The 23730-nt window shown below is 39.5% G+C and overlaps 1 protein-coding gene across 1 annotated transcript in view; it reads right to left on the reverse strand.

The window, feature by feature from the left end:
• Nucleotides 1–23730, reverse strand: part of CEP162 (centrosomal protein 162kDa) — a 94458-nt gene that overhangs the window by 65375 nt on the left and 5353 nt on the right. The window contains 11 exon segments of the mRNA XM_015427963.1: nucleotides 1464–1713; nucleotides 2534–2810; nucleotides 3968–4049; nucleotides 14421–14505; nucleotides 14507–14619; nucleotides 15865–15987; nucleotides 18412–18439; nucleotides 18760–18839; nucleotides 20435–20502; nucleotides 21671–21857; nucleotides 22495–22644. Of these exon segments, the coding sequence (XP_015283449.1) occupies nucleotides 1464–1713; nucleotides 2534–2810; nucleotides 3968–4049; nucleotides 14421–14505; nucleotides 14507–14619; nucleotides 15865–15987; nucleotides 18412–18439; nucleotides 18760–18839; nucleotides 20435–20502; nucleotides 21671–21857; nucleotides 22495–22644 (1443 nt within the window).

Here is a 23730-nt window from a genome sequence, read left to right on the forward strand (position 1 = left end):
TAAATAAAAAGAATAAACCTGTCTTTCTTCACTTTCGTTCTTGTAGTGAGGAAAGAAGAATGAAAAGAAACAAAGACCGAAGAAGGAAGACGAAGAAATTATAAATAAAAAGAATAAACCTGTCTTTCTTCACTTTCGTTCTTGTAGTGAGGAAAGAAGAATGAAAAGAAACAAAGACCGAAGAAGGAAGACGAAGAAATATACTTAGCTGAGGCAAATACAGAGAGCAATAGAAACGAGGTGTGAACATACAGGCAGTCGAAGACGAACTCAGTGGGAGGCGGCTCTATCCCCTGCTCCAGGCATGCGCAGTATGTGCCTGCTCCCCAGGGCAGGAAGAGAGCCCGCCAAAAGCTTTCTGCGGCAAAGCTCTAGAAGTTTCTCCGGTCGAGGTCGTGCGCAGGTGCCCAACCTATGGGACTGCACAGTGGGGAACTGCACAGAGACCACGACGACGAACATTTGGAAATATGACACACACCCCCGGTAAGTTCTCCACTTGCACATGTAGCTTGCTGGGCCCTTTCCAATCAAAAAAATTATCTCCTTTCATTATGTCTCATGAGTTTCATTACTCCAACTCTGCATTATCCCATACAGGGGCTTACTCCCAGCTAAGTATACAAAAGAGTGTATTTGTGCATTTTTACCACCTTTTACACTCCCCTCCCTTTGTCACCCCCTCCCCTGACTCCAGCTTTAATTTAGATTATAAGATCTTTGTGATATGGACTAGTCTTCTTGCTTGTTACACCAACAAGACCAATGTACAATGATGATGCTAGGTCACCAATAATCAAAAGGCTTTTACTTCTCAGCTACAAATTATGCCTGTGAACCAAAGGGTCATTTCTCTGTCAGATGCAGCCCTTTTCCCTTCCACAAACCACCAAACTGTTCTTTAAACTACCCCAAATTCAAAAAACAGTTTGAGATTAGCCACAAAAATTATTCAGGGGGGAAGTCAGGAAAAACAACAACAGACAAACAAGACATTTCTCACCTAGCATGACACCTCCCCTGCTTCACTTGGACCAAGATCTCTCAGATCAAAGTCGAACTCTATCAACATTTCCCTACAAGGATTTCCAGGCCACAGTGGCCTTCCCTTTGAACCTCAGTCAAGACCTTGCAAGAGATTTCTCTGCAGTCTTGTGTAGTTTACCAAATACACGTGGACAAACAAATGAATGATTTAAATAGTGGTACTGCTCTGAAGAGCCTGAAACTGCTCTTTTGAATCCCACTTCTGTGTTGAGCTCTGGTAGATGTATTAAGCAACCACATTCACATCTATAGCAAAATGAGGTTTTGAAATAAAAAAAGCTTGGTTTTGTTTCTAAATACACCTATTCTGTTGCAAGGAGCAATAAGCAATAAAGTAATATTGAAAAATCCTACACTTAGCATTCTTCTTCCATTGTAACATAGGAAGTTGCATTAAAACACATAACATCGATTACCTTTTGACCTTGCAGGAGATTTGGCTTTCAAAGCTGGCTTTCTGATGCCTTCATTTAATACCTTCTTTTCATTAACTGTGGTAGAATGCTTTAATGGAGAACTGGATCTGCCATAGCCAGAACTCCTAACAAAGCTATAGGGTCCACTCAGAGACTTCTTTTTATGCACAGCATCTGTGGTTTTCATATTTTTGTGCATTACCTGTTTATTTATCACAGATTCCAGATCCTCTTTATTTAGTGAATGTACCTGTGGAGTGAGTTTGTATAAAACAAAGTTTTATGTTTGTATCAGACAGAAAATAACAAGATGGGCAATTATTGGAGATCCCTCTAAACTTCTTTTATTATTGCTTGACAGGCAAGGACTATATACATATGTAAAGGCTATAAAGTAGTTTGCGCTTTACACATTAGACTGACTGAGGAAAAACGGCTTTGCTCCAAATTTGCCCTGGCACAAATCGATGGGAGGTTCTGTTTCTGTGACAGGATGACAATTTTCACCAGTTTCTGCTGCAGGTGATGCTGCCCCCCACTACATTCAGTGCTTTTCCCATCGGTCCACTGACCCTCAGGAGAAGTTTTTGGAGGTTGTAGGGCACTGCAGAAAGATGGATGAGGGGCAAAAACAATGTTCCATGAATGGAGCTCTGTTTGTGATTCAACAGGTTCAAGCCCATTCATTCTTTCTCGGGGTTATCTTATCACTCTAGCAATTAAGCTTTTATGGCCAATTAACCATATACTAGAAATCTGTAGATAAAGGTACAACCCAGTGTGGATTTTCTACATGTTCGTCTTGCGTCCCCTATAATCCCTGAAAAGCCAATGCTAAAGGTTGGGAGACACCTTTGGACAAATGCCACAGGGCACCACACTCAAGAGAGGGGAGATCTCACACCCACCTTCCTCTTTTACTAGTAGAGTGGGGCAGGTGGGATGGCAAGAAAGATATCTGCAACTACAAGTGCCTCCTGCTTGTATATTTTGTATGTAAAGTTAAGCTTTATGTATAATTTAATTTTTATGGTTTAAATTGAAGAAAAATATGTCTAGAAATAGTTTACCTGGATAGTTTTGATGTCTTGATGCACAACTGAAGAGTTCTGTGAAACATTTTGTTCTAAGGGATCGTGTTTAATCTTTTCAGCTTGATTGTCTTTACTAGCCCCATGATGAAAACTACCTTCTGTTTCACGTGTCTGAACAGAAACAACCCCTTGTACATTATGTTGCCCCAATGGACAGCTAATGTTTTGCTTTTCCAGAGAGGAATCATTCTGATGCTCTTTCAAAGGTAAATGGGACACTAGTTCATCCACACTATGTACCATATTCACAGAACTGCAAAAGTAAAAGGCAAGATACAACATCATTGATAAGAATTGTATAGAAAAAAACAGCATATACTTACAGGAGGGGCTATGGCCCGCTAGTAGTACATCATGTGCTATGCATGAAGAAGGACCCCAGGGTCAAATCCTGGCATCTCCTTAAAGGACAAGGTAGATGTTGGGAAACTCATTCTCTGCCTAGGGCTTTGGAGAATGGTTGCCAATCAAAATAGAGCTGGGCCAACAAAATGTAGTTAACTAACTGCCCATGGTAGCACTAGCCAAAGTTTCCTCCCATGTTCCCCTTCTGCCTGCATTTCTTTTTGGCCACCAGAAAGATGCCTGGAAGTGCAAAAAAGGCACAGGTGGGGAGCAAAGTGTGTGTGGAGGATTTAAAAGAAATAGTTCCCTCCCCTTTCAACAAGTAGAAACTGCACCTTCTCACTGCTGCCCTGCATGTGGCTTTTTATGCACAGGAGTCCTGCAACTCTAGGCATCATCTTTCCAGGGCCAAAAGGAACTTCTAGATCAAGGGAAATGCAGAGATAATCTGCATACATTGTGCTGGCAGTTGGTTGGCCATATCTTGTTATAATGCAGTTTCATATGTGTATAGCCTGATTATGGAGTATGATCTTTAAACAGAAAGATGAGAGATGACCATTTGTGCTTCAGCAGCTAAAGTAACTCCTGATACTTAGCAAGTAGAATTGAGTCAGCCAGCTGTTCCCCATTTGCACCAAAAGATCCTTACTGTATGTATTGTTGTTACCCTCTTCTGAATCAATGCCACATTTGGGGCTGCTACTAAGTCAGTTCATGCTACAAACAGATGCCCTCTCACAATGAAAACAGTGCACAGCCTTTGCAGTTGCTATCGAGGAGAAGCAATACATAGGAATGGACTGTTGGACTCCATTTTTTAAGAGCAGTTTTGAGATAAAGATCTCTAGCCAATAAACAGATGCTGGCAATGGAAGACTAACTGCAGAATTAGATTTTAAGATCTAACCAATTTGCAAAACAATACCACAAACTGAAGGATAATTTCCAAATTCTTTGGCTATGTGTTTGTGTAAGGAAATCAGCTGAACAAAAACAAATCAAGCAAAGAGATTCATTGGCTAAGATATACTTGCTATAACACATATTTTCCAAAATAAATACCTTGCAGGTTCTAGGTCATAGCCTCTGGCAAAAGACGAATCTGCTCTAAGAGGCTTCATCAGTTCTTCCACGGTAGGCAGATCTAAGTAGACAAAATGACAACATAATAGATCAATACACTGACAACATATTTTAAACTAAAACTGACTGATTAAATTATTATTATTATTATTATTATTATTATTATCTGCTACTCCCTACAGTTCTAGGATCTATTTGCTGCTTTCCCAAGTGTAACCACCATGGAACAGAGTACACCTTTTGTGAATTAGCATATAATCACTCAGGATTATTACCAAACCAATAAATATTCACTTAAATTCCATTTATTTTAATTAATTTTTAATTAAAATATCAAACAAAAACAATACGATAAATAAGAGCATTCCAGTACTATAATTACAACCAAACTTACCTAAGAAACTATACAACTACTCTTATATTTTCTAAAGGCCTTCTTTAAATATCACGAAAGAAAAGATTGGATGACATAATTTCTTTTTCTTGAAGAAACTGTATGATCAGAAACCAGACTGCTTGAAAGTTTTTATAATAAGCATCTAAATTCCGCACTCTCGAGGATTCGTCTAATTTTCCCAAAACAAAATGAGTCCATATACCATTGTATCAGTCCATTAAAGAAGGGCCTGTTGCCTTTCTCCATTTCCTTGCTATTTCTATCTTAGCAATTGACAATTGGTTTGTTTAGATTTATCTAAGTGACTCAGCTGGCCTATTTCCAGAAGAACTACTTCAGGTTGTTGAGATATTGTTGTACCTGAGATTTCTATTTGTGGAAGTACCTGATTCCAGAATTTCTTAACCATAGGGCAACTCCAAAAACAATATAAATAATCTCAGCATAACCCACAACCCTTCCAACATGTTTTTTTCACACTATTATGATATCAAGAAATCCATGTGAATATAAGATGCCATCTATTTAAAATTTTAAAAACATTACATTTAATTGTCATAATCTTAGAATTAAGGCTAGGGCTTTTCCAAGCTGTTTCCCAATCTTCTTTTTTTATTCTACCCTCACAATCCTTTTGCCATTCTTTCTCCGTTGTTGTAGTATCCTTACTGAGCATAAAGCTCAAATAATTTCTAAATCTTAGAAGTAACCCTTTATGAGTTACACCTTGATGTTTTAAGAGTGTTTCTAAGGGTGTGAGTGGCATATTTCATGTCCTAATTAACCCTAAAGTATCCATAACATGAGATTCTTTCTCCCATTACAGCCTCTAGTTTTACTTTTGAGATCACTTGACCATTTGAGATAAAATCTGCCAATCTAGTGTATCCTGTCTGGTACCATTTTCGAAAGGGTGAATCACCCAATCCTGGAGGGAACCATGGTTGATTAAGATAGCAAGCATATCTAGTAGTGTGTGGCAGCAGAGAAAATCTACATTTAAAGAATACATTTAAAAATTCATTGTTTTTTGAGAGTTTCTACATTTTGCTATGTTCCAAAATTTTTTGGGGATAGTGCAATTCTCACAAAATTCTTCCTCAATATGTTGCCAGCTGGTTTGTTCATTGGAATTAAGCAAGATAATTCTAAGTAGTGATGTCAGAAGTGATGCCCCATAATAGGTTTGTAAATTTGGAAAGTTCAATCCTCCTTGAGAAGTAGGACAGGAAATTACACTGAATCTTGGGGGCTTATATGACCAAAAAAAATTGTTTAATGAGGGTTTCCATTTGACTATACTTTTCCTAGGAATATGGATGTGTAAGGCTGTAAATAAAAATAAATATTTTGTTAATATAAAGCTTTTAATAATTATCTGCCATTGAAAAGCCTTTTGGGTGCAGGAGTTTCATTTGGCGTTTAGCCTCCTTATAAGTTTTGTCAAAATTAACTTGAATCAATTGCTTCAGGTCCAATTTAGTAGGAATTTGTATGCCAAGTTATCTCCATTGAGAGTCTTTCCATAGAAAAGGCATTTGATGTAGAAGTTGTTCTTTGATGTTTTTAGAAATATTAATAGGGATTAGAAATGATTTATTGAGATTAAGTTTTAATCCTATTAAAGATTGATAATTTTGAAAAACTGAAATCAAAGTTGGAATTGAACTATTTAACTGTGAAACATAAAGAATCAAATCATCTTGTCTACTTCTCCAATTTTAATACCAGAGATATTATGATGATCTCTAATTAATACAGCCACTGGTTCAATTACCAATACGAATAGCAATGGGGATATCGGCCAACCCTGCCTGGTTCCTTTGGTTAGCGGAAAATATTCACTCATTTGACCATTAATTTGTAATCTTGGTTTAGGGGATGCATATAAAGCTGCTATCCTTTCTAAATTTTGGGCCAAATTGCATAAATTTCAGTAATACATGTAAAAAAGGAAATTCAAAAGCCTTTTCCAGGTCAATCGAAATTAACACAGATTCTAAAGAATGAAGTTGTGAATATTGAATTATATTTAAAAGAAATCTGATATTATCCATTAATGACCTATTAGGGATGAAACCGGTCTGATTTGGGATAATATAACTAGAAATTATTGTTTGCAAATGGTTAGCTAGTACCTTAGGAATTTTTTTATAACCGCAATTAAGTAATGAAATAGGTCTATACGAGGCTAGAAGACTCGTCTTTATCTTCTTTTGGTATGGTAATTATAGTGGCATTATTCCAGGTCTGAGGCATATTCCCTGAATCCATAATTTTATTACATAAACAAGTTTTAAAACGGAATTATTGAGCTGTTTGAAAAGGTTTAAAAAATTCTGGTGTAAATCCATCTTGACCTGGAGCTGTATTAGGTTTCATTTGAGATATACTGTTCTGAATTTCTTTTGATGTAATCGGGGCTTCCAAAATCTCCCTATGTTGAGAAGAGAAAATTCCCGAAGCCTTTGGAGCATAGATGGTAGCAAAGGTAATATATTGTCCCTTTAACAAACAGGTATCTGCCATGTACATTGTATAAACTATCTGTAGGCAAAAATGACATTGTCTTAGCAAACAATATGGCAACCCCCCGGACCTTAGATAAGCCCGGCACATAAAATTGTTTTTTTTAAAATATCTTTTTATTGCAGAAATAATTACACACAGTTAAAATTATGTACAACAAAATTTAAAAAACTATCAAGAAGTAATATTGTTTCATATGCTTATATTATTTCTATTATACTGTAAAAATTAAAAATTGAAAGTAATCTATAGAGATTCAGCATTTAAAAAAATTTCACCATGTTGCTCTAAACAGTTCGATATAGGGTACCAAATAGACTCAAAATCTGATTTATACTTCTGTAAAGATTTAAAATTCAACTGTTCAGTTATCTTGGCCTTTATGTAATTTTCCCATAATTTCTTACGCCACAAAGAGAGTGGAGGAGCTATCGAACTTTTCCAGTAATGGGCTATGGTCATTTTGGCTATTGTCAGTAATATTGTGATTGTTACCCTTTGTTGATATGGGCAAATTTTGTCTATCTTATAACTTAAAAATAAAGATTCAAGTGCCAGCTCAAGAGTATGACCTTTAATTAGAGCTATTTTTTGTATAATTATATCCCAATTTTTTTATTATATCACACTCCATTCAGCAGTCGATATAGGAACCTATACATCCACATTACTCCAACAATATGGGCTAATATCAGTATTTAGATAAGAAAGCTTTTCAGGTGTATAATACCATCTAGTAAGAATCTTAAAGGTCTGAAGCTTTATTGATAAAACTGATGATTTATAATCTATATATGCCCATATTTCCCCCCAGATCTCTTCATTTAAAGTGATTTTACAGTCTTTCTGCCATTTCTCCTGGTATGATAACCTGCCTGTTGACTCAATATTATTTATCATTTTATACAATTTAGAAACTAAGCCTTTTTTATTGGACTCACAGGAATTAAGCAATCTCTTGAAGTCCATTAAAGGACATTTTAATACATTAGACAATCCGTTGCTAGAACTTAAATAAGAGATTTGGTAATATACGTACCAAGTAAGGGATCTACCAATTTTTTCTTCCAGGGGTTTGTTTTGTTCCAGGGATTCTGTTTTGTTAGATCCATAAGTCTAGTGATTTTAAGTGATTTTGTTGGCCTGGAAAAAACCATACCTGATCTAATAGTGATTAAAATCGTGAAAACCCCAGAGTTAATTGCAATCTGTACTTATCCCAAACATTTCAAGCTGCCACAATGAACTGATTTCTATAAGCATTTGCAGAATGACCTACTCTTCTATGCCATATAATACTCTTGCACATAAAATTGTTGCGTATACCAAAAGGTGTTTAAAAAATTGTCCTTAAATTTTAAATGTGTTTCCTGAATCATAACAACGTCCGGTTTTAATTTCATCAAAAGGGAAGAAATTCTTTTCAATTTAACTTTATCATTCAGACCTCACACATTAGTAGATCTAATTGTATATTGCTCCATCTTTTCCTACGCGAGTCACCATGAATTAACAATCAAAAAGAAAAATTTAAGTCATTTCAATCAATACAAATCAAAATTCTAACAAGCTATATTTTAAACCTAAAAGTACTATATTATACCCTTATAACTAATATATAAGCACAATCAACTAATAGGCTTAAAATTCTTCCTAAATTACAATGTTCCTTATCTAATAAATCTACTTACAAACACACTGGTAAAAAAAAACAACCCTGAAAACCCCCACCCCACCCCTAAGCCCAAACCAACCCTTCTCTTATTTATGCTTCAAAATATGTTGCCTCCAATCAGCGTTCTCAGGCTTCCAAAAAGAGCCAAAAAGGTAGCCAAAAAATAACACCCCTTCTCCCCCCCCATTTTGCCTTTTGCTTTACTTTAGCATCACAACCATGTTGTTGTTATTAATCCAGCTTTGTTCTTTCTGTTTACTGACATCTCCTGTAATTCAATCTTTCTTTTACTAGTGATGTAGAGTGCTGATGCTTTTTCCCCCTATTTCCCATCATCTCAGTTTCATCATCCTTTTTAATTGCCTGTATCAGTCTTAATTCTGAATCCTCATCATATGCTGAATAATTATTAGTCTTCCTGATGCAGCCCATTTATACTTTTTTGCCATGGTCTGAAGTGCAGCTACTGTCTCCTTAAGAATCTTCCTTCTTTGGAATGCCTCAGCTGGAGTGTCAGGAAATACCTGAATATTCTGCAGACTTAGCGTTTTTTTCTTTCTCGCCAAAGATAAGATTTCTCTTCTTATGGTTGTATTATTTACTTGAACTATTATGTCCTGTGGTTCCTTCCATTGCTGATAGCCTACCCGGTAAGCTGTTTCAATGAAATCTGAGGAATCCTCCTCTAATTGCAGCAAATTTATGATCCATCCCGTCAGTATCTATGGGAGGTCTCCAGGAGGGCCAATGTCTTCCAACACCCCACACAGTTGCAGCCTGTTTTGTTGAAGATAGGTCTCTATTTGAATAATTTTGTCTTGATGTTGAATAATTTCTTGTTGCTGTTGTGAAATGGTCTCTTGCAATCCAGCTATCTCCTCAGAGTTGTCCTGTGCTAGTTCTTTTGCTTTCCTTGCTTCTTCTACAATTATCTCCATCTTGCAATTAATTTCTTGCAGTTGCTGATTAATTGGGGCCATCATAGTGGCTACTTTATCAGTCAGGCATTCCAGTGCATCTGTTATTAGAGCTTCAAACATTGCAAGCTCTTCTGATTTCTTTGAATCAGGAGTCAACACCATTAGCTCTCCTCCGCGTCTCTCTCAATCTGCTTTTTATTTATTTATTTATTCAAATTTTTATCCCGCCCTCCTGGCCTAGGCCAGCTCAGGGTGGCTTACAAGCAGATAAAATTCCAACAATACATACAAAACACATCAACAGTTAATATAAAGACAATATTAAAATAACATGTTAAAATCAGATATATAATAATAAAGTGCTAGGCTTTATAACATCAACCACATTGGTCTGCTCAGATGTCATAAGAAGTGCTTCAGATGTCATAAATCGTAAGGGGGGGGATCGGCTCAGGCAGTAGTTGAGGGTCCAGTGGGTCAGGACTCTTCACCATAAGATGTCATTTGTTGTTATTAGTAACAATGGTGGTCATGGTGGTAATAGCAGTGGTGGTGGCTACAAAAGCCTGGCGGAAGAGCTCCGTTTTATAGGCCCTGCAGAACTGTAGAAGGTCCCGCAGGGCCCTGACCTCCTCTGGGAGCTCATTCCACCAGAATGGAGCCGCCACTGAAAAAGTCCTGGCTCTGGTCGTCACCAGCCTGTCCTCCTTAATACTTGGGAGGACCAGCCGATTCTGGATCCCTGATCGCAGCGGTCTTTCAGGTATGCAGGTCTCTGGCCATAAAGGGCTTTAAACTTAAGAACCAGCACCTTGAAGCGGATCCGGTAAGCTATAGGCAGCCAGTGCAGTGCCTGTAGCACAGGCTGGATATACTCCCGAGTAGGGAGTCTCATCAACAGCCTGGCCGCAGCATTTTGCACCAGCTGCAGCTTCCGGATTTGTGACAAGGGCAGCCCCATGTAGAGGGCATTACAGTAATCCAGTCTCGAGGTGACCATCGCATGGATCACTGTTCCCAGGTCATTGCGTTTGAGGAAGGGAACCAACTGCCTAATCAGCCATAGGTGGTAAAAGGCGGACTTGGCAGTGGCTTCTACCTGGGCCTCCATTGTTAGAGAGGCATCCATGAGCACACCCAGACTCCTAACCTCTGGCGCTGGCACCAGTGGCGCCCCATCGAAGGTCAGAAGTGGGATCCCTACCCTCGGACTGCCATGGCTCAGGCACAGGACCTCCATCTTCGTCGGATTCAATTTCAGCCAGCTCAGCCTAAGTCAACCAGCCACGGCTTGTAACGCCCGGCCAAGTTCTTCCAGTCCAATAACAGATAGAGCTGGGTGTCATCCGCATACTGGTGACAACCCAGCCCATGCCTCCGGGCAATCTGGGCAAGAGGGCGCATATAGATGTTAAAATGCATCAGGGATAACACCACCCCTTGAGGCACTCCACATTCCAATGGGTGCCTTCGGGACAGGTGGTCCTCTAGTGCTACTCTTTGTCTCCGGTCTTGGAGAAAGGAAACAAACCACTGCAAGGCTAGTCCCTGAACTCCAATGTCGGCGAGGCAGCAGGTCAGTAGTTGGTAGTGGACAGTGCCGAATGAAGCCAACAGATCTAACAACAACAGCATTGCTGTTCTGCCCCAATCCAGGTGTTTCCGGAGGTCATCTGTGAGGGCGACCAGTGCCATCTCTGTCCTGTGGCCCAGGTGAAAACCGGACTGGAAGGGATCTAAGATGGAAGCTTAATCCAGAAAGCCTTGTAACTGAATTGCCACTGCCCACTCTATTATCATGCCCAAGTAGGGCATGTTGGAAACTGGCCGATAGTTGGCCAATTCAGTTGGATCCAAAGATGGCTTTTTTTTGAAGGGGGTGCACCACTGCCTCCTTAAGTGCCTCTGGGAACTGTCCCTCTAGGAGAGACTTGTTGATAATCTCCTGCAAGGCACCCCGAAGCCCCTCACGGCCAGCTTTAATTAGCCACGATGGGCATGAGTCAAGGGAGCATGTGGAAGGGCGTACAGTTAGGAGCAGTCTGTCAACTTCCTCTAGGCTGAGCAGGCCAAAATAATCCATAATGTGATTAGAAGACGTGCTTGGAGCCTTGAGTTCATTCACTGTATCAACTGTAGCAGGGAGGTCACGGTGGAGGGACAAGACTTTATCCGCAAAGTGGCTTGCAAAAGCCTCACAGCCAATATCCAATTCCCTACAGTTTAGAATGTCTTGGGACAAAGTAGTAATAGATCGAATTGTTCTAAATAATTGGGCTTGGCGTGAGCTAGCGGATGCAATCATGGCCGCATAATACTGCTTTTTTGCAACTTTGACTGACATCTCATAGGATCTCATAAGCGTCCTATAAGATGCTCTTGTGGCTTCGTCGTGGGTGCGCTGCCACCTCTCTAGCCGTCTCAGCCCCCGTTTCATTAGCTGCCACTCCTGGGTAAAATATGAAGTGAGCCTAGACTGGGGGCGCAGAGGGCGCCGGGGAGCAATCTCATCAATGGCTGCCGAGAATCAGTCATGCCAATCCTTTACAAGCTCATCCAACGAGACACCAGGGGGCTTTGGATCCCAAAGAGCCATCTGAAGCCTCATTGGGCCCATTAGACTCCGCGGGCAAGCCCAAATTGGCTCGCCGCCCAAACAGGATCTGAGTGGAATATTTAAGCGGGCCTTCAAGGCAAAGTGGTTTGACCATGGCACTGCTGAGGCAGTGATCTGGGCCACTTTCAGCCCTGCCACGAAAATCAAATTGAGCATGTGCTCAGCCCGGTGAGTGGGGGCCGTTACAAGTTGGGAGAGTCCCAGGGCCGCCATGGACGATACTAGGTCCGCTGCCTGTGTAGTCATCAGCATGGACATTGAAATCACCCAGGACTATCAATCTGGGGTATTCCAAGGCCAGCAGGGACGGTAGGCTATTGGCCAGTGCGTTGGGCGGTCGGCTTAATTGCTGGAAATAAAGGCTCACAGGCAGGCTGGGGGTTTTCTTCAAATTAAGAACTTTCCCTTTGTTGGGTTTAACAGCTTTCTGCATGCTATTTTGAGTTGAAAATTTTACAATTCAAGGGGGAATTCTGGAATGAATGACTCATGATGTCACTATCTTCTAAGTTTCATCTTGATATCAATTTCCAACTAAATGTAATTTTTTCTGCCAATCACTCATATTTGGCACTCTCTAGTTTTTAAGTTAATAAATGAAGATACTCAGAAGCAACAGAATGAAGACAAGCTTAGTTTCCTCAGTGATCAACAGTGTACCCACTTTATTGTAATGCTTGTTGCAAAGGAGCCCTGAGCTGGACCAGAATCTAGAGCAGATATAAGAGATACAGCTGAAAAAGTAGCCCAATCTGTTAGGCAGCAATGGCCACAATGACCAAGGGGCAAATTCTAGAATAGCAGGGGCCTTCTAAGCCACTTACTAAAGGGTAGAAGAGCAGCAGCATTGGTGGATTGAGTAAAGTGAAAGAACAGTAGCTAGTAATCTCTCAGACAATCAACCATCTTTATAGCTGGGAAAGATCTCATAATCATGAAATATGAGAGTAAGGCTGTGCTCTTCAGTGCAGCAAGACAAACAACCACCATATTCGTACCTTTGGAGGTAAGTATGGTATTTTAGCCTGGCCTAGGCAGTTCTCTTATGGCTATACTTATGGCAAGAAGACTGATCGCACCACCAATTATGTCTGGCTGTACAGCCAATATTTAATGACTTATGGATTTGTATTAGTGCAGTCACAGATATTGTGAGAAAACTGAAGGTAAGGAACGTGACTGGGGGAGGAGAGAAAGAGTTGAAGAGTGCAGGACATGACCCCAAGAAGATCCAGGGACTCTAAAACCTAAACTCCTTCCCCATATCACTGGTACAGACCTCTTCAAATGACAAAAAAGGGTCCTCTGAAAGAGTGTACTTATTAGTATTCTTTTCCTCGAACTGGAAGAATATAGCATTGAAATATTTTTTCTTTAAAAAGGCCCACAGATATGATATTTTCATTTACTTTTTGTTAAAATAGGGGAAATGGTAGGCGAATATAGAATATTTAAAATGTCTTAAATACTATGAATATGGCAAGAGTTCAGTCAGTAACCATTAGGGCTAAACACTTGCTCTTGCTAGAAAACTAAAGCTCAAGATTTCCAAGAATTAAATATTCTTTGGCAGAGACAATTCTCATGGAAGCATTATATACAGTTTCCAAATGTTCCCCAGAAACAGTTCAATTCAAGAAACATTAGTGCCATTCCACAACAGCATGGGACCCAATGTTCCATGACACAATATGTTGTCGCACTGTGTAAGTGAAGATAATGAAAATACACAGATGGGATAAAATTGCATGACTCTTTCCCAACTGAACACTGCTCTCCTATCCAACCAATCAGGTGGGAAAGACCAGCAAGATAGGTCCCACCCATAGTTCCAGTATTCTCAGACAAAATGCAGCAGCCAGCATGGTGTGGTGGTTGGAGTGTTGGACTAGAATTTGAGAGATCCAAGTTTGAATCCTCACTCTGCCATGGAAACTTGCTGGTGTCACACACTCTCAGCCTAATCTACCTGCCAGGGCTGGCATGAGTATAAAACTGAGGAGAACAATGTAATCCACTTTGTGTCCCCACCTGAGAGAAAGATGGTGTTTAAATTATGTAACTAGATAAAAATAATCAATCATCCCACAGGGAAGTGTTCCTACTCCTGTGAGATTACATGCGAATGGAGCAATCATTGATCTAGTAATACAATAATTAAATAAATAAACGGAACTCTAATATTCACATTAAGTGGCAAACAACAGTCATCTTGTTAGCCCTTCTCTGGTCTCAGAATGTATTTTGTACACATATGCCACCCTAATCAGGTAATGTGAAATTTCAGTATTTACCAGAATCAGTAATGGAGGTATTCTTGGGACTTTCTTCTCTATTCTGTGAAGCATCTTTGAGGGAGTCCTGTGCCATTTCCATTGTGCCAGCAGGAAGCAGGAATCCTTTGCTCATCCGTATCTCCTAAAGAGTGTTCAACATGGAAGTAGGCCTGATGCAGAGCTTCAATATCACTATTAGTTCGCCCACCAGAAACAGCTAATGGGTGTAGGAAGGAAGTTAAACAAGATTCAGTGAATTCTAGTCAAGGAAGAACAAGTTAATAAATTAATAACATTAGAAGCAGTCATAAAAGTGTGCAGTTGATACCAATAAAAGGTGGACCACATCTTTAGCTGGTTAATACTAGGGATGTGCATTCGGCTTTCCTGAACTGAAATAAATACCAAATAAATACCTTATCAATACCTTATTGGTATTTATCAGTATTTTAAAAGCTGAATGCAAATTCAGGAAACTTTTTGGCTTCCAAATACAGTTTTCCCGAATTTGTTCAGCTTTTCTGGCTTTTGAGTAGCCGAATACCGACTTTCCTCGGGCTGCAGCTTCCCTGGTCAATTTTACTCCCCACCAGTCAGCTGTGGGAGTGAAACTGACAAGGGAAAGCCTCCTCCAGCTGCCCAAGGGCTGCTGGAGAAGCACAGGCAGAGAGCCCAGCCATGTTTAAATGCCTTTCTTTCCCTTTCCCCGCAGCGGAGGGGGGGGGGAATGGGAAAGCATAGGGTAGGTATGGAAGCATGTCCCCCCCCGAGCCTCTCTGCCGCTGTGGAGAAGCTCGGGGGGGGGGAGGGAAATAAAGAAGGTATGTTTAAATGCCTTTCTTTCCCTCTCCGAGATTGGGAAGGGAAAGAAAGGCATCTAAATTGACAAGAAAAGCATCTAAAATGAGTGAAATTGACAAGGAAAGCTGAACCCGCTTCCAGAAGGAAAGAAAGCATTTTTACATGCCTCCCTTCCCTCCTGTCAGGTATATCAGACCCGAATATATATTCGGGAATACCAAATATTTCCCCAGTCCTGATACTTTATTGGACTGGGGATATTCGGCATTTACTAATATTTTGGGGGTCTGATATACCCGAAGCCGAAAAATACCAACTTTTTTTTTGCACACCCCTATTTAATACTCAGTATCTGGTAAGTAGCTAAACTGAAACAAATGAAATCTTATATTCTTAATTTTCTCTTCCTTCCCAACTCAGAACTCCAAGTCCCAAACTTAGAACTTGGCTCCATGATTACTTATCTTGAGAAAATGTTAAGCAAAGAAGATTTGACCCAACCAGAGTGAAGCACTTTTAACTCCCTTTGGTGTCAGTAGAGGAAATGCTCAACTTCTAAATGAAAGTGAAGGGCTTAATATCAAAGGGCAAATCTGAAGATAGCTGAGCTGAGTAAGAAAGACCACACTGAGATCCCTTGAACGGTAAAAAGCAGGCCCACCTGTTCCATTCATTTCATCTGCTGCAATCTCTTGAGGTAGGTGATGTTCTGTCACAGCTACATCCTCCTGTTCACTGACCTTTTGAGTTTCCACGGCTGAATCCTGGGAATCAAGGAGGACAACTGAAAAGAAAACAAAGAAGCCTGAAAACACTTCCATTTAACAGGAGTATATCTTCCGGATGCTAGCCTACACAAAAGCTATGCAACTATCTGCTCTAACTCTCCAAAGCAATGTTTTTAAACACATGTAGCCAAGCAATCCCTATTCCACCTAGCATTGTTATAAAGTTTAGGAGATGCCCTGTGTCTGAAAACTTTTTTTTTTAAATCCCCGAAGGGATATTTTTATTTTTGCAATAAACTACAAAACTACAAAGAAAATATTAGGGAGGGAACTACATCTAGGGATAAAGAATAGATAGCCACACTATACAAAAATTCCCAAGAGGAGGAGATCTTATCCCTGTTAGTGTAAGTGTTAATACTATAAGTGTTAGTATCACAATATACTTGTAGAGTTCTTGTTTATCTCAGCTTCAATGTTTATATGTTAATATGTTAGTTGTTATGAGAGAACTTTCTGATCATCTTCTTGTTCTTCACTTCAAAAGGCTATTTTCCGAGTCCTTCTGCCTTTACTTCAGCTTTCTGTCTCTAAAGTCATATACAACTCTGGCAGCACCTGCTCCCGTTTCTGCAGCAGAGTCCTCTTCCGTTCCAGAGGTGGCAGAGTCACTAGATTTCGTTTCCTCCTCCTTGGATTCTTCCTCCATTCCCAACTGGCGCAGCAAAAACTCTTTAGCTTTGATGGTGGAGTCTATCTTCTCTCTTTTATCGTTGATCTTAAAGATGACACCCTCCGGAATCGCCCACCTATACGAAATTCCATTGGTTTGAAGGAAAAATCCTTCTAATTTTTCCTCTTTTGTCGGATTTCAAATGGAATATCTTTTAAGGTTTTGATGGTTATATTTCCCATTTTCAGTGTCACTTTTAAGATAGCATCTCTGGTCTGTCTTCTTGAGAATCTGACCACGATTTCTCCAGGCAGGCTATTTTTTTAAATATAACTGGAGTATGCCCTATAGGCCATCTCCATTTCTTTTACCAACTCATCCGCGGTTAAGCCTATTGCTGGAGCAATGATCTCGCTAAGCAACCTCCTCAGGTCTTCCTTCTCTGCTTCAGGAACTCCTTGGAACCTGAGATGTTAGCTTTTTCCATCTGTAGTTGCAGTAAATGGCTTTCTTGGAAGTTTTGCTTTGTTTCAACTTCTCCCATTCTTTTCTTCAATTTCTTACTTGTGGTGTCTATCTCTTTAATTTTCTCAGTTGCTTGCTCCACTTTCTTCTCCGTTTCTTTCAGCTGGAGCTGCTGAGATGCAAAGTTCTTATTCATTACGGTCAATTGCTGGTTAATACCATCGAGTTACTCCATCACCGGCTTGAGCATATCCGCTAACATTTTAATGACGTCTGCTCCCTCTTCCGGTTTTGGGCTCTGGCTGCCCAGTGGTTTCGTTTTCAGCTTTCTTTGCTGGGCTGCCATTTTCTCCTATTTGTTTACAGTTTCTAACACTTCTTCCCGGCTCAAAAAATTGCCCCACGATGATGGTAATCAAGTAAATCTCTCAAAACACACTTCTTGTGTTTCCTCCCCTCTCCCCCTTCGTATCGTTTATCAGTTCATTCGCATAAGAGGCGTCCCTCTTTGTGTCCGCTTTTACCAGAGGGGGGGGGGAATCCACTTTTACAATAATCCGGTTTATTCTGAACTCACGTTCATTTTCGGTCAGGATCTCTGACCTCGCTCACTTTAAAAGCCATTCCGCTCGATCTCCGGCACTTGTCCCAGTCAAACCAGCTAGTGCCCGGAGGCCACACAGCGTCTGGACTGTCAGGGCAGAGGGGAGCCTCAATGCTCCGGCATTATGCCATAGAAGAGGCTACCCCTCAAAAGTCCTCTGGCCTGGAGCCTATCACAAAGGCTCCGTGGGGGTGTCACTTGAGGTGGCACCCCTCCAAGGCGCTGGTGTGCGGATCGCTCTCCCGCGGTTTGGGGAGAACGTCCACCATCGCTGCTCCATAAGTCCCCTGTGTCTGAAAACTTGATGAATGTAAAATGGTAGAATAATAAGCCAGGCTATTGGCTGGAATGAATTTCAAAGGTGGAAAAAGAAAAACTGACAATAGTGTTTTTATGATAAAAATTCACTATATAGCTCTGATCTGGATAACTCAAGCAAGCCCAATCTCATCAGATCTGGCAAGTAATTGGATGGGAGACCTCTGAGGAATGCCAGGGCTTATGACACAGAGACAGGCTATCAAGTCACCTCTCTGACAATGTCCAAACCCCACTGGGGTCGGCAGAAGTCACCATGACTTCCAGGCACGTGAGCACACGCACGCACACAAAAAGGCTAAATATCTAGGCCCCTGTGGTGGGCATCATACATGGAATAAAGGAATTCTGAGTGCTTCACACCAAGAACCGAGTAGAGCCAAATCAACCCATGTGTGCTACATTTTTGACATTTTGTACCTTTAGCCAGCATGCCAGTCTTTTCCTCCTAAAATAAAGTTAAGAGAATGTGTATAAATATGCATGTACTTAAAAAATATGTCTTTCAGCTGACAAAGAAAACATTTAACAGTATTTTTTATAGCTTAAGGCACTACTGAGTTGGAAGGTTTCACCTGCCTATGATTTGGCTGGAAGTAGATTAAAACATTTGTATTATAGGATATTGGGATCTGGAACATATTGTGCATGATTTCATACTGATAAATCGTTAACTGGGTGCAAATGTCATATGCTAAAATCTACAGGAGCTACTTACTAATAAAGTTTAACACATTCAAAGAATTGTATTTGTCCAAAAATGATTACATTTGCTTCTGATGTGACAGCTTGTTCAACTTTATTGTCTTCTTTGGATTCTGAGTCTTCAAAATCCTCACTATAATCACCTGGGAGTTTGAAACAAGGCAAACAAGTAAATCTTTGGAGGAAACACAATATACTGTCCTTTCTCTACAGACAGAAGATCCATGCAGCCTTGTCCTACAGCAAGTCAACTAGGCACGATAAGCTTGGTTGCAAGCTACAAAACTGGACTCCTCTCCTTCACAAAGAAGGCAGGGTTGCTTCCTCACAAGTAACCACTCTAGTGCTGCAAACTATTCTAGGAACAGGAAGAGAAGAAATAATGGGGGACTGCTCATCTGTTTCTTAAAGAAAGAAACTGGATGGTGTGAACAAACTACAACACAGCTGCTAATCTGAAATCAGGCAAAGGGCCATGGTCCATGTGAACAGAGATTTTGAAAAACAGTGGACCTACTCAGATGACTAAAGACTGGAAACATAACAAATATAAAAAGGGAAACAGCTGAGATACGGAAAAAATGCTACCAGTAGAACTGAATGGTTAAATGAAAATGCTGAAGAAACTAGAAAGAAAAGGTGAGAAAAAGATTCTAAGTTAGAGACACAGCAGGCAGCAATATGGTATATCTAAGAAATTGATAATCACGTACAACACTTTTAAAAGATGTCTCTTGAACTTATTGAAAAACAGACTCTTTATAAAAGTGTTATAACAAAGCCCCTGGGGCTTTGTTTGGGTACTCCATAGGGTCCACAAGTTATATCCAATCATCTCACCATAATCGAGAACAACCATCCTGCAGAAACAGGCAGGGAGGAACTACTGCCTCATTTTTATAGAGAAACCTTAAACAGGTCTATTCACAGTGCTACTCAGGGTTATTAAATGGGGCTTACTGCTAGGAAAGTGATTTCAGGATTGTACTCTTAGGTTCAGGCTCCAGGTCCCTGATACTTAACATACTTTTTCTTTTCATGTAAATTCTATGATCATTTTGGAGCTCCCCTGATAACTCCCTTTCTTGTAGCATTCCCCAAACATTCAGATGATTTTCAGTATAGTCTCCTGTGCACCACTCTAGCCATTGTCAAGTGTATTTTAGCTGCTCTTAAAATTCTAACCACTGCCATTTATTCAGTGTTAAGATGATCAAGAAGCAAGACTGTTGAATTTCAGTGTATTTTAATTTATGCTACTTTGAAATGTGTTAATTTTTCTTTCAAATACAGGAAGAATGTTCTGTTCATTTGTATTTGAACTTTTAAAAAAAATGTCTAAAAGCCAATATGCTTTATACATTTTTCTGGAATAAAGAAAGCTGAGATTCTGCAGTAAATTCTTAATATTTTTTTGTTCACATTCATCAGTTCTGCAACACTTTCTACAGACGTTGTTAGAACCTTATCTAGCAGGCTGCCTCCAAGAGCTGCCAGCAGTATAGTCTTATTTATTGCTCCTAGCTACAGCCAGCCTCCCTGCAAGACTCTACTTTAAACACAGCAGAAAGCTACTGCTCATGCTCCATTAATTGGTTTACTGAAGTCACATATGGTGTTTGCCATCATAACTTCTTATGGCAATGAATTCTATAAATTAATTATGGCTCTAAATGGTCAGCTACAAAACAAAGTAAGGACTGAATAAATTATCTGAAACCAATCAAAGTGATGTTACCAGATTTTTCATGATTTCTCTGTTCATCCTCGTTTCCTTCTTCCATCTGCTTCACACCTGAGTGATCTCTGCAGAAGTGACATTATTAGTTATATTGAATTGTCTCTCTCCAAGTGTTAAGTTGAAGAGATTTTCCCTAACGTTTATTTTAAAAGTCCCAATTTCCTGGTAACTAACAGCATTTTTCTAACAATTAAATATACTTAAGGCTACATAGATAGAAAATATGTAGCATCAACAGAATTCTCTCCAGAGATTCTTCAAACACATTATCACCACAAATACAACAATGGTGTCTTAAAGACATTATTATTATTATTATTATTGTTATTATTATTATTACTATTATTACAGTGTTCATCTAACAACTGCTAATGACATTTGCTAAATCCTAAATAAAGTGACTGTTTTCTTCAAGAAGAATTCAGGACGGAGTATTCAAATCCATGGCTGATTATTCTTGTACATATTGGATAAAATTATAATTTACACCGAATAAAACTGTTATACAACCGGATCTTAAATACTTTGCTGGCAGCTTCAAGGCTTGATCTAGAAACTGATCCAATCTTGAAACATTTGTAGTGCAATCCTAAAGAGAGTTATACCCTTCTAAATCCACTGAAGTCAACAGCCTTAGAATGGTTTAACATACCAGCTTATAATTTCATTGTTGGACTATTTCTCAGTCCGAGTACTTTGTCGAAATCAGTTTGCCTGTATTTTTATAAGACACACATTTTAGGCAGCCTGTCCTCAAGCAAGTATTGGAACTTAATCCAACAGATAAACAGCTAGAACACCATTTGTGCAAACAAAATCCCTCAGCTCTTAATAGCACTGCAGAAGTGTCCTTTGTGGCTAAAAATATAGATAGATAAAAGCTATAGTAACTACAGACTTTTACTAAGTGAAGCCTTCCAGTTATTTGCATTCTAGCACAGAAATCTCTGCCTCTCTTCCACTCTTCTGCCCATCTATTTTCCCTAGTCCTCTATCTCCTCTCTCCTGTTCCAAATTACCACCTTAATCACAGACTGAAACACTGTAAAACCTAAATTTAACAACCAGAATTATGCATGTTACTTTCAGAATGTTGTTGTTAGAAATCCTGGCTGTCTTTGAACCCACAAATTCCCACTTAAAGGGTTTCACATATAAATAAAAAGGCCACAAATTTGCCATGTCTTAATTTTAATACCACAGACAATGTAGTTTGCTCTTTTATTACTTTACCGTAGAAATGCTTGTAACACTTCAGAATCATTGGAGTCCAGTGCCTTATTTAATCTGGAATAGTCAATGGTAGATGATACCCCTTTCTCAAGATTGGCAAAGAACCTCTCCTTTTCTTCTTGTTCTTCCAAAGTATCCAGTCCGATGCCCAATAAATTCTCATTAGGACCTGAAGCCACAACTGAATCTAAATTTTAAAAGCATCAAAACATGAACAGTATTATAATAACTTAAATCAGAATAATACATTTTCATAAGTAGTTAATTTCAGGAAAAGAATTTCCCAACATAGCTGCTAAGAAGGACACAAGACAGAACTCAGATATGTAACGCTGCTAACCCACTGGTTCTCAGCCTTCTAGAAGTGAGGCCCATTTCTAATCTTGTTCAACTTTTTGCAGTCTACTTGCAAAGTAATTCGTCAACACACAAAACAATTTTCTATTTGATGTTTTGTAAGTATTTCATGGTTATTTTGTGCAGGCACACCCAAATTTGCCACCAAGACTCTCAGAACCTTCTCTCCCAGCTCACCCTATTCCTCCTCTCCTTATCCCTTCCGGCCTTCTGACTCCTTTTGTGAGACCCACTTTTGGGCCCCAAACAGACTGGGAACTACTGCACCAAGTGCATTGTTGGCACACTGATGTTATGAATATCAATTTCCAAAGATTCATTCAGCTTACACTTTGAATAAAACTTTGTTGGTCTTAAAGGTGCCAACAAAGCAACCCACCTGAATCTATTTTGATATATTGGTTACGGACCAGGTAAACATCTAGAGGGGTGGAAGATGAAAGTTTGAATGTCTCAGGCAATTTTACCATTAGTTTCCAGGCTATCTCTGCTCAAAGAAACAGAAATGCCAGTTGCTTGTGGGAGCTGAGCGCTCTCTGCATTATCTTCATCAACTTCCAAAATAGGATGGGAAAGCCTTTGTGACTTCAGAAAACTTCCACTTGTGCCACGTATTCCTTTAAAAAAGAAGAAGCTATTAACACCAATATTTATACTGGAACACACTAATATTATGCATGATACAAGTGTACTGTAAACTTAAGAACTCCAGCAACACTTTTATTGATGAATACAGATCAGATACTGATTTGAATCCAAAGGGCTACAAGATGGTCTCCCTCCCTTCCCACTGCAGCCCTGAAAAGAAATCAGGACACTCTCAGGAGTAGAATCCAACACAAGATGAGGACTGCAAGCGCAGAAGCACTTTTTGTTTACAGATGGGAGTTCTTCAGATCATGAATACTGCTCTTTGTTTCACTACTTCAAGACTCTATTCCATACCAACACAATAGCCTGGCAACTTCACTCACCAGGTTACTTATTTAATTTATTGAATAGTCCTCTGTGCTTGAAGTCCATCAAAATGTATCTTGCTCCTTAATCATGAAAAACAACAGGGCTCTTTCACAGGGGACAATCCATTTTCTATAACTGATGTGCGAACATTATAAAGTTGTTTTTTTAAAAAAAATGATAAGCCAGAGTAGACGTTACCCGCAGTATGGCCATCAGTAGCAGAGATTTCTTCCTTGTTTAAATGCACACTTTTCTTTGCTTTAAGGGATTTTTCCAGCACACTGAATTTGGCCAGGGCTTTGCTGCGGGATGCGCTTGAAAAAGGTTTAGGACTAACTACTTTAACTACACACAGAACATTCACAAGTATTTAGGAGTAATGGGTTAGGGACCAAAAAGAAGGATAAATCGTGTTACCAAGGTGAAAAATGACTCAGCATCTAACTGTTTTCACACTGCAGGTTGATCACACATAATGAGGCAATTTGTCTAAAAATAGTAAGCAGGATTTAATGACCCTGACTTGAAAAGAAAGTGTATAACATGTTCCATAGTTAACAATTTACATGATATTCATGTACATTTATGAATTCATGTACATATTCATGTAATTTAAAAAGTAGTCAGACCGCCAGTGGGCAAAAAATACTATGTAGTGCAGTTTATAATCCAGTGTGTGAATGATAATCAATAGAGCCTGGAGACCTCCTGGAATTACAACTGATCTGAGATGACAGGGATCA

Source organism: Gekko japonicus, unplaced genomic scaffold (assembly GCF_001447785.1).
Source record: "Gekko japonicus isolate JY-2015 unplaced genomic scaffold, Gekko_japonicus_V1.1 scaffold874, whole genome shotgun sequence".
NCBI classification, from domain to species: domain Eukaryota; kingdom Metazoa; phylum Chordata; class Lepidosauria; order Squamata; family Gekkonidae; genus Gekko; species Gekko japonicus.